This window comes from Rana temporaria, chromosome 13, assembly GCF_905171775.1.
Source record: "Rana temporaria chromosome 13, aRanTem1.1, whole genome shotgun sequence".
In the NCBI taxonomy this organism is placed as follows: Eukaryota; Metazoa; Chordata; class Amphibia; order Anura; family Ranidae; genus Rana; species Rana temporaria.
The window spans coordinates 78641778-78659907 of NC_053501.1; the positions used below are offsets into that span (position 1 = coordinate 78641778).

The 18130-nt window shown below is 43.8% G+C and overlaps 1 protein-coding gene across 2 annotated transcripts in view; it reads right to left on the bottom strand.

Moving 5' to 3' along the window:
- STX7 (syntaxin 7) overlaps positions 1-18130 on the bottom strand; it is a 57865-nt gene that overhangs the window by 5608 nt on the left and 34127 nt on the right. For both annotated transcript variants that reach the window (XM_040332693.1, XM_040332692.1), the window contains exons 8-9: positions 14144-14216; positions 3978-4060 (exon numbers count right to left, since the gene is read on the bottom strand). In XM_040332693.1, the coding sequence (XP_040188627.1) occupies positions 3978-4060; positions 14144-14216 (156 nt within the window). The remainder of the gene's footprint in view (positions 1-3977; positions 4061-14143; positions 14217-18130) is intronic.

Genomic DNA, 18130 nt, shown 5'->3' on the forward strand with positions numbered 1-18130 from the left:
ATCAGATCTCAATGGGGAAAAATATCATGCTGGATATTTATACTGATATGGACTGGGTAATGTGTTAGGAACGAAAGCATGCCACATGGTTTGATGTAAATGATTATCAACCTAAAGAGGGCTGAATACAAAGAAACCCCAATCAAAGTGAAAAAATTAATTGCAGCAACTCAAAATGGCACTCAGAAGTTTGTATGGCCCCCACGTGCTTGTATGCATGCCCGACAATGTCAGGGCATGCTCCGAATGAGACAACGTATGGTGTCCTGGGGTATTTTCTCCCAGATTTGAACCAGGGCATCGGATGGACCAAAACAATGTCCCAGAGGCGTTTTATTGCATTTAGGTCAGGAGATCCTGGGGGCCATTCAATGGTATCAATTCCTTCATCCTCCAGGAACTCTCGCCACACGAGGCATTGTTGTGCACCAGGAGGAACCCAGGATCCACTGCACTAGCGTAGGGTCCGACAGTGGGTCCAAGGATTTCAACCCAATACCTAATGGCAGTCAGGGTGCCATTGTCTAGCCTGTAGAGGTCTGTGCGTCCCTCCAAGGATATGCCCCCCCAGACTATGACTGAGCCACCACCAAACCGGTCATGTTGAATGATGTTACAGGCAGCATCATTTTCTCCATGGCTTCTCCAGACCCATTAATGTCTGTCACATGTGCTTAGGGTGAACCTGCTCTCATCTCTGAAAAGCACAGGGCACCAGTGGCGGACCTGCCAATTCTGGTGTTCAATGGCAAATGCAAATCGAGCTCCATGATAATGGGCAGTGAGAACAGGGCCCACTAGAGGACGTTGGGCCCTCAGGCCACCCTCATGAAATTCACTCCCCATCCCTGACCTGTAGGGCCATAACCCCTTCTCCCGCCCCCCCTCGGTCACCGCAGAGCGGCAGTTTGCAAAAAAGTGCAGCCCCATTAGTCACTGAACAGTGTGAAAGCATTCCCTCATGGTAGCTACAAGCAGGGCCAAAAAAAAAGGGGGAATAAGTTGGCGTCACATCTGTCTTCCAGGAGGGGTTGGGTTGGCGCTTAGTCGTGCATGGCCCCTCCGCCTCCCTGGGGCATCCCCCCAGTCTCCAAGGATGGGACAACTCACCCCAGGTCAATGTTCTGGATTACCCCTGCCACCTCTCCCCCCCTACCCCTGGAAAGCATCACCAGGAGCATCAGGAGGAGAAGAATGTCCTGTCTTCCTCATCTTCTCCCGTGTGCTGGGACAGCCCATAAAGCGTGTATACAGTTTAGTTTGTGGAAGGCAATGTGGCTGGGTAAATCCGGGAGTGCCCAGGTGTAGGGGCTCCGTGCAAAACTGTAGACTAGGGATAAGCAGGATGGTTACTCTGCGGGCACAGGTGGCTGTTTTCTATCTCGGTCTGACTCATGTGCATGACCGAGGGCTGCCGAAACAACCGGTTTAGATAGCGGCTCCAGCGGGTACCTCAAGGGGATATTGGTAGGAGGTGCACAGGAGGGGGTTGGAAGTCACTGCTAGTGGGACCGCTGCAGAAGTTTACTGGCCCAGGAGCATGTTATCACACATATGTGAGGTCAGGGTGTCATTGCCACCAACTTGCTCAGCTAGGAGTGTTCTCAACAGGGCAGGTGAAGGGACAGTAGTCAGGGATGGGTGGCCAAGGGCCTACTCACGTGTTGCGCCTCCCGACGCGGACCGCTGTCTCCCTCCGCCCCATTGCTGGCGGGGCGGCAAGGGACCGCGATGTGCAGAGGCGCCCGACTGGCACGGGAGGATCTTTAGCCAGTCCAGAACAGGTATTGGTTCCGCATCCAAGAAGTGGAAAAATGCTGGTAGGTCCGCGGTGGTCTGAAGCGTGAAGGTTTCGGAGTCCCCATGGAAGGTCACAGAAAGGGGGTACCCCCAGCGACACATGAGGCCGTTCTGCTTGGCCAGATCAAGGCATGGTCGTAGTAGGGCTCTGTGTCGTAGAGTTGACCTAGACAGGTCCTGCAGGATTCTGACCTGCGATCCGCCCACCTCTACGTCTCCATGCTCCCATGCGCGTCTCAGAATGGCTTCCTTCTGTGTATAGCGGTGTAGCCTGGGGCCTAAGGCCCTGTGGACTCTATCCAGCATGACATCCGCCTCTGGGTCCTCGAGCACGGTCTGGAAGATCTCCCTCACTGTGTCCCCAACATTCTCCATCTTTGCTGTCTCTAGGATGCCTCGGAGCCACAGATTATTACGGCGGCTCCGGTCCTCGATGTCCTCCAGGTGTAATTGTAGCGCAACTGCGGTGTTGCGGTGCTGGTCTCGGGACCACTCCAGCGCTGACACCCGAACCTCCAGAAAGGACACCGAAGTCTCCCGCCCTCGTCACCTGGTCTGTCAGGCTAGACACCTCTTCCCTCACTTCTTGTACAGCATCTCCCTAATGTCCAGGTCCAATATGGAGGCATCTGGCTGCTGAGGGGAGGACATCATAGCTTGTTGGGGCTCTGTGGGACTGTTTGGCGAGCAGTCAAGCGATGCAGAGGTGCTGGGCGGGGGTGCACTGGAGTCTGATGTGTGGGCCTTCTGTGCGACTCTGCGCACAGGGCCTCATGGTGCCGCCACTCTAGCTCCGGGTGATTTCTCTTGTAGTAGCTTAATATAGTGGTGGATTCTCCTGGAATCTGCTCCGTGACTGTGTTGGGAGACACAGCAAACCTTCTGCCAATAACACGTATTGATGCGCCATCTTGGAGGAGTTGGACTGCTGTGCCACCTCTATAGGGTCCAGGTATCGTCTCATGCTACCAGTAGTGACACTGACCCTAGCTGATGCAAAACTAGTGAAAAACAGTCAGAAAAGATGAGTAGGCGGGAAAAAAAATGTCAGTGGCCTCCACCAGTAAAACGATCCTGTTTTGGAGATCGTCTCATTGTTGCCCATCTAGTGCACCTCTTGTTAATTTCATTACACCAAAGCAGATTAACAACCCCCATAGCTACTTAACTGACCAGATCAATATCCCAAAAGGTTAATTGACTTGATGCTATACTCTGATTAAAAAACTGTTCCTTAAATTTTTTTGAGCAGTGTATTATGTAAATATAAACGGCCAAATACCTTTTTTTCCATCAGCAGTTTATAGCAGTCTTGTGACTTCTATCAGTGTCTGGTTAAAGCTTGTAGGATGAGTTTTTATTCTCCTCTGACTGTCCTATAAAGCTGAAGGACCCCTGACCCTCTATCTGGACAGTGCTGTTTGGCCCTATGCTGATCTCATGCACTCTCTCCCAAGAAAAGAAAACCCTCTAGCAATACACACCAAACTGAGCATGTGCAGCTTGTCCCCAAGGCAAAAAAAATAAATTACCCCTAATTTTGAGTGTCCCATTGGTGGATGCTGCTGCGTTACAGAAAAAAAAACTTTGACTTTCATTTATTCTGACACTGCTGTTAGTGCCAAACGTCTGGCTCTGAAGAGTGCACTCCCAGCTCTAGAACACTACACACAGTGAAGGCTATGTGGGTCGTTCACACTCCACCTGACTGGATGAGAGGTGGATAAACTGTGACACAACCTCACCTCCTCAGAACACATTGGTTTAAAATAGAACTATGGGCTAAGTGTAACTAAAAGCAAAACATTATCTTTTAAAAAAGTGAATAGAGTGGAAAGGCGGGTTAGAACCACTGTCATGTTTTTTTTTTTTATTGCTGTCTGTGGCACCAGAAAAATTATATTGATATTTATATCTTATTCATTATAGCCAAGCCCACTAAAATATACTGTATTTATTGGCGTATAACACTCACTTTTTTACCCTGAAAATAGAGGGTAAACTGCCTGCGTGTTATACACAGGGGGCTGTGGAAAGTGTTTTCCTGGAACTTCCCTCTTAAAGTTAGGGTGCATGTTATACGCCGATAAATACAGTACATGCAATAAGTGACCCCAAAAATATGTCTAGAGAGATCAACACTTTCAATAAAAGCTGCTTGAGGCAAGTTTCCTTACTTGGTATTCAGCTGCTCTGGCCAATTGCTGGTTAGCTTGTTGGACGTGGACATCAGCACTCTCCACATTGGCCTCTATGCTGTCTGTATAATAAAACAGACGTTTAATACAATGTATATGTTTTGCACTTTTTACCCTATTCATTACATCAGGATAAAAAAAAAAAAAAAAAGTAAAAAATGGCGTATTTCTGTTCATCCAGTATGTCTGGTGAGGTTAAACTTTTTGTTGCTGCAGTCAAGTTGCATTTATAGGTCTTCTCCCTCCCCCTACCAGGGACTGAATAACACTCAGTGACAGACTAATGAAGTCTCTTCTACCATAAAACTCTACCTCCTGGTAAATTTTGTTTAGGAAGTTAAATTTCGTTTTAACATTATTATTATTATTAAGAATTATAGGTATGGCCATTTTTGTATATAAGGAATTGGTGAAACTATTGCGCTACTGGGAGTAGGTCAATATTACAGTGAATGAAGCTGAAAAAGGTGACGTGGAAGCAGCTATATCCGATAGTGTTCACTGTACACAAAAAGAAAAATGTAAAAAAGGGTGATAAGCGCTACACACTATGGTATGGCTATTGGAACACAATAACCTACCAAACTAGCAACAACTAGTACTTAAATGACAACTAGTGATAAATATACCATAAAGTGAAACAACTAGTGAAACAATGTATAAATCAATATATATGCAAGAACTGTGAACAACACAGAAGAACCAATGATTGGAATGGAGATGAGAAATGTCCTAAATGAGGATAAATGTCCTATAACTGAGGAAACCGATAATGGGCACCAATGGATAATCTTCAGAAAGATGGCTGTAAGTGAATCACAGTGCAGATAGAGAGGTGTCCTAAGTTAGTCTCCCAAAACTCTCACCGTAGTGTAGTAGGATGTTAGCATGTAGCATGGGTGTAAGCGTATCCAGAGATGAACGTCAGACCACTTCCCAATGATATCTTCTGCAGTGGTCCTTTGTCTCTGTAGCTGACTTTGATCTCAAAAATGGATAACAGATCTAGGCGGTGCTTAATGCTCAAAGAGCACGGGGGGGGGGATTAGGGGAGAGAGAAAACAAGGATGCCTCCAATGGTGAAGTACATTTAAAAAAGATTATCCATTGGTGCCCATTATCGGTTTCCTCAGTTATAGGACATTTATCCTCATTTAGGACATTTCTCATCTCCATTTCAATCATTGGTTCTTCTGTGTTGTTCACAGTTCTTGCATATATATTGATTTATACATTGTTTCACTAGTTGTTTCACTTTATGTTATGGTATATTTATCACTAGTTATCATTTATGTACTAGTTGTTGCTGGTTTGGTAGGTTATTGTGTAGGTTATTGTGTTCCAATAGCCATACCATAGTGTGTAGCGCTTATCAACCTTTTTTACATTTTTGTATATAGTTACATAGATCCATCTTGATCCAATGTGACTATGCATACATTCCACATCTGTGGGATCCCTCTAGAACACAGGTGTCAAACACAAGGTCCGTGGGCCAAATCCGACCCTCCAGGCCATTTCATGTGGCCCCCGCATCTCTCTTGCAGCTGCAGAAGAACTCCAGCCCTACTCCAGACCCTTACTTTCTGCTTTCAAGCAATGCATCCAGGTTCTTCCCAGCAGCAGCATAAGGAAAGGGGGGTGCATTGTGATATAAGGGAGAGTGGGGGACTCAACTTCTGATGGTGGGGTGGCTCTTGACATCTAATATATGGGGAGGGGATGCGCTGGACATATACTCTTACAGATACAACCGGTCCTTTTGAGGGCAATCATAATGCTTATACGGGCCAATTTAATTGAGTTTGACTCCCCTGCTCTAGAAGCTGCAAATCACTGTAGTAAACACCACTACTCCAGTAATCTTCAATAGCTTCCAGGTCCCATGCCGAGTTATTGTCCCGATGAATTTGAGTGCTTGTCCTGATGAATTCTGAACACAGAAGGTTGGTCGCTCAGCATGGGCATTATTTAGAGATCACTTTGCAATAATTTATCATCCAATTAGAGAATGCTTTGCATTCACTGAGAAAATGCAAAGCATTCTCTAAATGGTGCCTGTGTTCAGCAGCTGACCTTCTATGTTCAGAATGCAGCAGGGCAGCTTCTCGGCATGGGACCCAGAAGCCAGTGGAGATCTCTGGAGTAGCCATGTGTACTACAGTGATTTCCAGTTTCTAGAGGGATCCCACAGGTATGGTATATGCATAGTTATTTAAGTCCAAGCAGGATCAATGTAACGATGTAAGAAATGTCATACCAGGAATTCATTAAATGCCTTTCACCACTTTTGAACAGTATTTAGCTTTGTCTAGGACTTCCAAACAGTATATTCTAAAAGGGTGCTGAAATAAAGTGTAGTACAGTGAGATCCAAGGAACATATCTACAGTATTTTAGATATTATTCGTTTAGACAGCATAAGATCAAAAGTGTCAGCTCCCTTAAAAGTGGTACTTTAGTTTTTGGTAGAAGATGTTAAGCTGAAAAAACGATTAATACTTCCGACAGAATACTTTCATTTCCTTACTTCTGATAAAAATTGGGGCATAGATAAAGACTTGGAGATATTGCAGCTGGGTCCCCCTAGAGATAAAAGGAATCCAGTGGGGTATTTAACCAGCTGCTGTTTGTCCTTGCCTAACATATTTTTTTTTTTAAAGGGAAGTGAGGTCTGGAAGTCACTACAAAAAGGCGAGCAGAGGGAAAAGGAATAGTCAACAGTGTTGCCTGTAGGTCTCCATGCAGATGCTCCTTGCCTTGGTCTGCACTGCAACTCTTTATAGAGGTGGCCATCTTGGTAGAGGCTGGGTTTACGTCCTCATGTTAGAGCCTCCATCAAGAAGAAAACTGAGCAGCACCTTCGTGACAACATCAGATCCTACTTCAAATCTCCCAAGACTAGCAGCCAGTGGCAGGCCCTAAATACCACACTGCAGATATACAGCTATGAAGGTGTAGGTACAGGGAGGCCTGGGCACCCTCACAAACTAGGGAGTTTTTTTTGGGCGCAACTCAGGACAAACTGTACTGCTTAGGCCCAATTAAAGTGATACTAAAGGACAAAAAAAAAAAAAATATTTACCTCCTCTGTGCAATGGTTTTGCACAGGGCAGCACTGGTCCTCATTTTCTCGGGTCGCCCGTCCATGTTACTGGCTCCACCACACCCCCCCGCGGAGCGCCCCCACCCCATGATTCCTCCTCACTGTCTGTGATTGACAGCAGCAAAAAAAAAAAAAAAAACATTGCTGCACGTTTACAGTTTGCACAAGAGCACCTGGATGTTCCACAGCAGTACTGGCAACATTTTCTGTAAATTGGTTTCATCTAAGTTGAGTTGTTTGGAAGAAACACACAACACTATGTGTGGAGAAAAAAAAGGCACAGCACACCAACATCAAAACCTCATCCCAACTGTGAAGTATGGTGGTGGAAGCATCATGGTTTGGGGCTGCTTTGCTGCATCAGGGCTTGGACGGATTGCCATCATCGAAGGAAAAATGAATTCCCAAGTTTATCAAGACATTTTGAAGGAGAACTTAAGGCCATCTGTCCAAGAGCTGAAGCTCAACAGAAGATGGGTGTTGCAACAGGACGACGACCCAAAGCATAGAAGTAAATCAACAACAGAATGGCTTAAACAGAAGAAAATATGCCTTCTGGAGTGGCCCAGTCAAAGTCCTGACCTCAACCCGATTAAGATGCTGTGGCATGACCTCAAGAAAGCGATTTACACCAGACATCCCAAGAATATTGCTGAACTGAAACAGTTCTGTAAAGAGGAATGGTCAAGAACTACTCCTGACCTTTGTACACGTCTGATCTGCAACTACAGAAAATGTTTGGTTGAAGTTATTGCTGCCAAAAGGAGGTTCAACCAGTTATTAAATCCAAGGGTTCACATACTTTTTCCACCTGCACTGTGAATGTTTACATGGTGTGTTCAATAAAAACATGGTAACATTTAATTATTTGTGTGTTATTAGTTTAAGCAGACTGTGATTGTCTATTGTTGTGACTTGAATAAAGTTCAGATCACATTTTATGACCAATTTGTGCAGAAATCTACATCATTGCAAAAGGGTTCACATACTTTTTGTTGCAACTTTAGTGGATCTTTGGAGAGCATTGGGCTTCGGAACTGAGAAGATCTCTGGAAATTCCAGCTTGTACCCTAGGGATACTGTGGATACTACCCACTTGTCCTGGATTTCTGTCTGCCATGCCGCTGAAAACTGACCAGGTTGTCCCCCCACTCAGCTGAGCGGGGGCGCCACTTCATAAAGAGGCTTTGGGGTTTTGCTTGTTAGCTTCTGAACCCCACAGCTTCTTGTTTTTCTGGGCCTGTTCTTCTTTAGCCTTTGTGGCTGGTCGAAAATGCCGTCGCAACTGGCTGGAGGTAGATTTACCAGAAGCCGGGGAGAGCGAATGTTTAAAACAAGGCCGCTTGTTTTTCTTCTTCTCTGGTAATAGAGTGGCATTACCACTCGATATCTTTTGGATATATTTTTCCAAATATTCCCCAAAGAGGCGTTCGCCATGGAAGGGGAACTGGCCAAAAGTTTTTTGCATGGTGCCTCTGCTGACCAATGCTTTAGCCAAAGAATTCTGCGCATATGCACCAGCTGGAGTGTGAGGCGAGATGCTTGCTGAATCAAATCTCTCATAGCATCTATTGTAAAACATAAGGTTTTAGGCAAATTCTCCCACAATTTGACTTAATCCAGAGGCAGATCCTTCAGCCTGTTTTACCTGATCCTTGAGGACCTGATACATACCCACTGCTGCTAAAGCAGGTTGGGCAACTGAACTAGCCAAAAGGAAGGAAGATTTTAGTAAAGATTCCAATTTCTTTTCCGAAGGATCTTTAAACACCTGTACGTTATCCACCGGACAAGTCAGGTTTTTATTTACACAAGAAATAGCTGCATCTACAGAAGGCAGACTCCACTTCTTGGAAAACTCTTCCTCCATAGGATAAAAAATGTCAAACTTCTTAAGAGGTGAGATACGCTTATCTGGATGTTGCCAGTCTGCGTAAATTAGTTTCCTTAATAACGGATGCATCGGAAAAAAGCATGCACCCTGCAGGGATTTTAGTGAACCCAGTGAACCCAGGGAGGAGACAGGTGATTCAGTTAACTCCGAAGGGGGTAACCTGAATGCAGTACGCACTTCAGCATAACATTGCACCTGTGACCTTAGCATCTGGGAAACAGAGAAGGGTTCTTCTGAGATTCCTGATCCATCCAACTCCTCGTCCCCATCCTCTGCAGGTGTTACCTTTCTTCCCCTCTTCAAATTTTTCTGAAAGGGGATCTAGAACCACAGGAGGAGATCTGCTTCGCTTTTTGTCCTTTTGCGAGGACTTTGCATTTAGCGTAGCGATTCTCCCCTCTAGGTTGTCCAGAGCTGCAGCCAAAGTGTCCTCAGTGACATATGCAGGCCCAGGTACCACCGGGGAAGTTGCTACTCCTGATAGTGGCAATGGCTCCTCCTGTACAGGTGCGTCAGAAATTACAAGAGAGGAAGGTATCGAGCAGGCACAGCTAGAGCCCCCTTTCTCAGACAGAGGTGCTTTCTTGTCTTTCTTAGTCCCTGAATTATTTCTAAGGGAAGACACATTACTAAGCAACAAGCCGAGGTACCACAACGCATATACTACTGTGCTCAGTTTAGCAATCTACATAAAGTGTGCAACTTAAACACACAGTTTCATGCATAGAGTAGGTGTACCACATAGAGCTTACGTGCCCCCGTAATGCTGCAGTGTCCCAGGGAGTCCCTTTATGGCTCATGTATTGAGCGCAATCCTACAAATGAGCGTGCCCATGCACGTGCATGCTTGCGACCGTGCTCTTCCTCCTCCGCCCCCCACCGCCGCCGATAAAGCGCACCCTGTGCGCATGACCAAGGGCAAATGGCGGCTGTCCTGGGGCAAGGGGAGCCTCCACCTGCCTGCTACTGCATGTGCTCTTACCCAGTGTCTGGAGGAGAGAAGCGGTGGCCGTTCTATGGCAGAGCTCTGCAGCGGAGGAAGTGTGCTTGTCCGTGGGATCTGACACTGTTTGGAGCATGGTGAGTACAACTCAGATCTTTAAAAAAAAGAAGACACCCTACTCAATATTAGAAAAAGGTCCTTAAGATTGTTCTTAGGATTCCTTTTCCCTCTTACCTTTATCCCCGCCGCAGGTTTTTCTGATGAAATTCAGACAGCACCAATCTTCACCCATCACGGCGGGTTTTGTGTGCCAACCTTCAGGGATATGGGTTCCTATTTAAAGGTGACCTCTCCCCTGGGCCTTGTAAAAGACTCTTACCAGGACTTTTAGCGTATAGGGCGAAAGTGCTGGACCCTAAAGCCCAGTCTTCCGAAGAGAGTCATTACAGGCGACGCCTCAAGCATGAGGCCCAGATCCCATCTAGTTTCAGCGTAAATTATTTGGCGTCTTGCATGGATCCGAAAGCATAGCTCCTTTTACCCCCAGAGGGCCTCTTTGGCAGAGCTTTCCTTTAGCACCTCCTACATGCGTCCAACACCTTAGACACTGACGGAAAAACTGAGGTACTTCCCTGATGGGAGGGGTAATATGGAGGGGAACTGTCTTCAATTGGTTGTGCCAGTGTCCAATCACCGCTGGTGACCCTTAACCCATTATGTAATGAATGGCTCTGTGTCCCGTGGTGTACGATAAAGAAATAGCACCAACGTTGTATGTAGTGAAGAAAATTGAAATAGGAATTGTGGGCATTCTTAATTTGAGGAACTAATCCCCAACATAAATTGCCAGGTAATAAAATTATATATATATATATATATATATATATATATATATATATATATATTATATACACACACACACACACACACTATGTGCTCAGTTTAATATATAACTATTGTTCACCAAGTGCTAAACACATAAAAGAAAATTGCACATTTGACCACAGCGCGTACAGAGTAAACCCCATTCTCTAATAAAACAAAGGTGTATATAATGAAGAAATTAGTCTTAATTCATTTAGTGAACATCCATCCTCCAATACAGTGGTTAGTGCTTAAAAGTTCTAATTGAAAGTGCCAAGTGCTCCAGGTAAACATGACGTGCAGTGTGGCACACATGCCTTTTGTTTTCCTACTCCCCAGAAGAAATGGACCCTCTGCTTTTCAGTCTGGGGGTACCAGAGAACTTCTTTACTTTCTATATGTCCAACTTGCTGCTTCTATATCAAGCTCAAATTTCCACCAGGCTCAAAGAAAAGAGAGAGATTTCTTATAGTGTAGTACATTAGACTTTAAAAAAAACACACAACATATAAAAATCCACTTACAGAGTTTCAGATACAAAGGTGCTACGATGACTCACGGCGAACCTGGAAAAACATATCGCTAAGCAAAGCGCCTTTCTATCTGAAACTCTAAGTGGATTTTTATATGTTGCGTTTTTATTAAAGTCTAATATACTACACTATGAGAACTCTCTCTTAAGCCTGGTGGAAATTTGAGGTTTATATTAGAAGCAGCAAGTTGTGCATATAGAAAAAAAAGTTCTCTTATACCCCCACCACCAGATATAAGCGAGTTTGACCCCCAGACTGAAAAGCTAAGGGTGTATTTTTTTCTGGGGAGTATGGAAACAAGAGGGGTGTGTGCCACACTGCACATCATGTTTGCCTGGAGCACTTCAGGACTTTAAATATGAACTTTTGAGCACTGAGCACTTAATTGGAAGATTTATTATTTACATCCTCATGTTTTTTTGTTTATTAAATAATGGGCTTTACACTGTATGCGCTCTGGTAAAATTTGAGAATAAGTTGCCAAGTGCCCACTAAGTCGCAGAATGTAAGAAACAAGATTTCATCATCATAATGGGTTGTTGGTACAGAGAGAAAAAAAAAAAAAGGAAAGAGAAAGATAGAATAATTAGAAAAAAAAGAGGGGAGAGAAAGAGAAAAAAGGCAATGTCTTCCTGGCCTCCCCCCCTGACCGCCAGCAAAACAAACATTATGAAGACGGTTGATTATATTGTATCCATGGATTCCAGACCCTCTCGAACCATAGGGAGGCATCTCATAGTATGCTAACCAGCTTTTCATTAGTCATTATCCAAGTGAGCTTGCGCTTCATCAACACCGGGTCAACCAATGGCTTTTCCAAGTGGTTGCAATCATGGCTGCTAGTAACATAAATTAAATCAGAGTATGGGTGTCTGGAACACACTCACTAGGATAACAGCATCATCCGTGTCTGCAGATCTCTCAGGTAAGCGAATAACCCACTTCCAGCGGTACGTACAGTGCCAGCAATGTTACAAGGCTCACTTACCTGAGATATCTGCAGACACAGATGACGCTGTTATCCTGGTGAGTGTGTTGGTGATCCAACCAGCCCTTAATTCTTTACATGCAGCTGCTCTCTATAATTTGCAGGTCAATATTATCCAGTAGGCAGGCTCGCATCCCTCCTCACATTGGTGATAACTGCATGCACATCCTCTCTCACAGAAGCTGGTGTGGGGATTATTTTACCATTGTGTATTTGTGGACTTTTATGTGATGCTTATAGAGACTTTATGAACATTGAGTTAGCACCACACCCCTCTTGTATTGTGGATGTTGCAAGTGTGTCCAGGAACACTTCTTTACAGTCTGAGTGCCGACCAGAGGGGGATTGGGGGCAATTGAACTTGGTTTAGTTCAATTGTGCCCAGTGTGTGTGCATCCTAAGGGTGCACAAATACTGGGGCCAGTTGAACTGAACCATGCCCACGTTCAATTCTCCCCCCTCCCCACTGGTCTGCACTCACACTGTACTGTAAGAAAGTGTTCCCGGGCACACTCCTCTGCCAGCCAGACCAGTGACCTGTGCGTCAGTACATTGCCATTTATAAAGAGTTCTGTGCGTCAGTACATTGCCATTTATAAATAGTTCTGTGCTTTGGCACAGTTTGCACTCACACTGAAGAAAACTGTACCAGACCACAAATAAACCATGCCCAGGTCCACCTCTTCCAAGTGGTCACCAGCATGGTACACTTAACCATACCAGGGCACTGTTTTGAGTACTCACACTACACAATGAACCATACCAAGGTGGTGAAAGATGCCCAAGAATGGGTAAAAGTGTGAGTGTGCACCCTGAGAAGGGGTCATTTCAGGCACCGTTCATTTGTGGTCCAGTATTGTTCGCTTCAGTGTGAGTGCAGACCATGCCTGAGCACCTAACTCTCCATAGATAACTTAGCCTAAAAGCAGGAATGACTCTGGTCTGGTTGGCAGAGGTGATGATGTTAGCGTGCGCAGGAACACTTCCTAATAGCCAAATGCAGACAAGCAGGGAAGTAGAGGTCAATAAAACCCCTGACACGGTTCGTGTAATTGCTCCCAGTGTGAGTACACCATAAGTTGCAGTCCTGCAATAGCAATGTCTAGCTCTAATGTCAGTTCTCAGCCTGTGTCCTCATCCACACATGAATATCTCCCAAAAAAAAAAAAATGCAGATAAAATGTTAAGCTCCCAATTAAAGAAGCAACTTTCTATGCCCTGTCCAGAGAGTTAAAGTTTATTACACTGAGAAGGACTAGTGGTGTCAGCATGATAAATCACCCTTCATCACCCTTCATATCCATTTAGGACAGGCATATGCAATTAGCGGACCTCCAGATGTTGCAGAACTACAATTCCCATGAGGCAAAACAAGACTCAGACATCCACAAGCATGAACCCAGAGGCAGAGGCATGATGGGACTTGTAGTTTTGCAACAGCTGGAGGTCTGCTAATTGCATATCACTGATTTAGGAGGAAGCAAGTGCCAGCTGATCAATTATTTGTCTTTTTGTTTTTATGGGCAAAATTGAAGGATTTATTTATATCAGTCAGGCTGCTGTTGTTATTTGGATCATGCTTTTTTTATCATATATTGCACTGTGGCCTTTAATCGCGCTTTTTTAGATTAAAACAAGCTTGATTGATGAATATAATACATTTTGGCAGAATGGAATTTTGGAGCTTTAAACAAAATGCAATGACAGGTAAAGCAACTTTTAATTTAGAATAGAGCAGATTTAATCACACAAGCAGTAAATATCTGCTGATGGTAAAATGTTAAATTAGCAAATTTAATACTTATAATACAAACTCACCAATCATTTCTCCTTGCTCGTGAACCATCATACCCAAGTCTTTAAATATTTCATTTATTCCTCTAATATCTTCCTGTTGAAAATAAATACAGAAATGTTTCTATAAAATTATACATTAATCATTTGCTAACTGATGGTGTTTCTACCTAAACATCACATTGTATAAAATTAGTAGAACATCGGAACACATTTTTAATACACACCCAGTTTCCTACCCATGTGTGTTAGTGTTGGGGATTAAACAAGCCTGTCAGGACAGATCCTATGGGCCATTGCTCATTTGTTATTGAGGGAGCAAGCTATGGGAATGTCATACTTGTCCTTCCTTCACCAAGTCAATGATCGATGTCACTAATTTCTGGTCATTGTTTTAACATATAATGAAATTAGGATCAAAAAAATAGCCAGAGTCTGCATCTTTAACCACTTAAGCCCCGGACCAATATGCTGGCTAAAGACCTAAGGGGTTTTTACAGTTCGGGACTGCGTCGCTTTAACAGACAATTGCGCGGTCGTGCGACGTGGCTCCCAAACAAAATTGGCGTCCTTTTTTCCCCACAAATAGAGCTTTCTTTTGGTGGTATTTGATCACCTCTGCGGTTTTTATTTTTTGCGCTATAAACAAAAATAGAGCGACAATATAAAAAAAATGCAATATTTTTTACTTTTTGCTGTAATAAATATCCCCCAAAAACATATCTAAAAAAAAATTTTCCTCAGTTTAGGCCGATGCGTATTCTTCTACCTATTTTTGGTAAAAAAAAAAAAAAAAACGCAATAATCGTTTATCGGTTGGTTTGCGCAAAATTTATAGCGTTTACAAAATAGGGGATAGTTTTTTTTGCATTTTTATTTTTTTTACTAGTAATGGCGGCGATCAGCGATTTTTTTCGTGACTGCGACATTATGGCGGACACTTCGGACAATTTTGACACATTTTTGGGACCATTGTCATTTTCACAGCAAAAAATGCATTTAAATTGCATTCTTTATTGTGAAAATGACAGTTGCAGTTTGGGAGTTAAACACAGGGGGCGCTGTAACATTTAGGGATCACCTAGTGTGTGTTTACTACTGTAGGGGGGTGTGGCTGTAGGACTGACACCATCGATCGAGTCTTCCCTATAAAAGGGATCACTCGATCGATGCGCCGCCACAGTGAAGCACGGGGAAGCCGTGTTTACACACGGCTCTCCCCGTTCTTCAGCTCCGGGGAGCGATCGCGACGGAGCGGCTAAAAACAAATAGCCGCGCCGTCGTCCCGGATCGCTCCCCGAGCGGACCCGACCTCCGCATGTACCGGGGGGGGGGGTCCCGATCGGAGCCCCCACCCACGTCTAGCAGAGGACGTACAGGTACGTGATTGTGCCTGTCCGTGCCATTCTGCTGACGTAAATGTACATGAGGAGGTCGGGAAGTGGTTAAACACAAATCAGCATTTGCATCTTCTGTATGTGTGTTCTATGCATGTATGTGGTTCTTCATACTCAAGAGATAACCTACAGTGTTTCCTAAAGGAAGGATAAGTAATGCATAGCATGATTGCAATGATATTATGAATATCTCAAATTCTAGCTAACTGTAAAGCTACATTTTAAATGAGAGTCTTATTTTGTGCCTAACCAAAGTGTCTGACAAAATCCATCCACTTTTGAACTTGTACCTACAGGTAAGCCTATATTACAGCTTTACCTGTAAGTACAGTAAATATCTCCTAAATCTACAGTGTTTAAGAGACATTCACAAGCGATGCTGCCACGTCACTGACGCATTTGCTTTGAAGGGACGGAATACCGTGCTGTACTTTCAGAGCTTCATGCCGGAGCCGAGGGCTCCTCAGCGCATGTGCGGGAGTGACATCACCGCAGCTCCAGCAATTTATACAACCGAAGCCTGCGAACCCAGAAGGAAGATCGGGTGAGCACCAGGAATCCATGACAGCACAGCGTTACAGGCATCTGCTTTACAGGTATTGCTGGCCATACACTATACAAAAAATTGTCTGGAAAAAAAAAAACAAAAAAAAATGCATTAATATATGTCCACTGAACGATTTATCGGTCATTACATGATGGCACTATCGTTTGTGCTCTAGGCTGAATATTTTTTTTTTCGAAAATGGGCCGATATTTTGTATAGTGTATGGCCAGCATTAGTCTGTCATAATGTGCTAGTATGTGGTGCATACTAGTACATTATGTCTTAAAACTGAAAAATATGTGAAAATATTAAAATAAAATTACATAAATATGAGAATAATGCATCAGACACTGGAAGACTTGAATTCTCGATGTGATCAGATGATACGTTCAAAATGGATCTCAAAACAAATATGTATCAGAATATAAAAATTCATTAAAAGAGCCCTCTAGATCAGGAATAAGCAATTAGCGGACCTCCAGCTGTTGCAAAACTACAAGTCCCATCATGCCTCTGGGTGTCATGCTTGTGGCTGTCAGGAGTATTGCTATGCCTCATGGGACTTGTGGTTCTGGAACAGCTGGAGGTCCGCTAATTGCATATCCCTGCTCTAGATGTTCAAGTGACTCCAGTAATTTGCTGGAATAATAGTCCACAAAATATAACGTTCAAAATTGAATGGAGATTTAAACGATGATTCCACAACCATATATTCTGCAGTGACTTGAGACCACAACACCCAAGAAGTTGTGAAAATGGTATTTCATTCCTTTCTGTCACTTTATGAGGAATGATCGAATACCATATATTGAGGATATCCTGATTGATATTTCTGGGGACACCTTGCTATCCAAGCATAGAGACCCAGGGTTGGGAAATAAGCCACAGGCGTTTGTGATCTCTGTAACTAGAGATCCTAGCAAGCTGGTAAGCGGCAGTAATTGTATTGGTGGACGACCTTTCCTAAACTCTTTTTACAACTTTTTGGGTGTTGTGGTCTCAAGTCACTGCGGAATATATGGTTGTGGAATCATCGTTTGAATCTCCATTCAATTTTGAACTTTATATTTTGTGGACAATTTTTCCAGTAAATTACTGGAGTCACTTGAACATCTAGAGGTCTCTTTTAATACATTTTTATATTCTGATACATATTTGTTTTGAGATCCATTTTGAACGTATCATCTGATCACATGGAGCAGTGGTCTCCAAACTGTGGCCCTTTGCTTGCTCTTATCAGGCCCTTGGGACATTATTTCATCCCAACGATGGGGCTCAATTCCTCCCAATGACACCAACGATGGGGCTCAATTCCTCCCAATGACACAAATGATGGTGCTCAATTCCTCCCAATGACACCAACGAGGGTGCTCAATTCCTCCCATTGACACCAACGATGGAGCACAATTCCTCCCAACGATGGGGCTCAACTCCTCCCAATGACACCAATGATGGTGCTCAATTTCTCCCAATGACACCAAAGATGGGGGACAATTCCTTCCAATGACACCAACGATGGGGCATAGTTTCTTTTAATAACACCAACAATGACATCAGAGATGGGGCACTTTTCCTCCCAATGATACCAACGATGGGCCACTTTTTCTCCCAATGACACCAACAATGGGGCACGGTTTCTCTCAATGACACCAATGATGAGGCACAATTACTCCTATTGAAACAAACAACGGGGCATTATTTTTTCCCAGTGATTTCGGGATCTTTTCACTGACCACTGTCTGGCCCTTGCAAAGTCTAAAGGACAGTAAACTGGCTCTTTGTTTAGAAAGTTTGGAGGCTCCTGACATAGAGAATTCAAGTCTTCCAGTGTCTGATGCATTGTTCTCATATTTAATCAATTTCATTTTAATATTTTCACGTATTTCAGCGCAGCTTATTATTTTTCAGTTCGATTATTTGTGTGTATCTCACATAAAAGTTGCAGCAGTTTGTTTCCATAATTTTCTTTCACAATTCAGAGTGATTACGGACAGTACAGTAATAATTTTTTTCCAATTTACATTATGACTTAACCCTGCAGGGGGGTCTACTTAATTTTTAATTCAG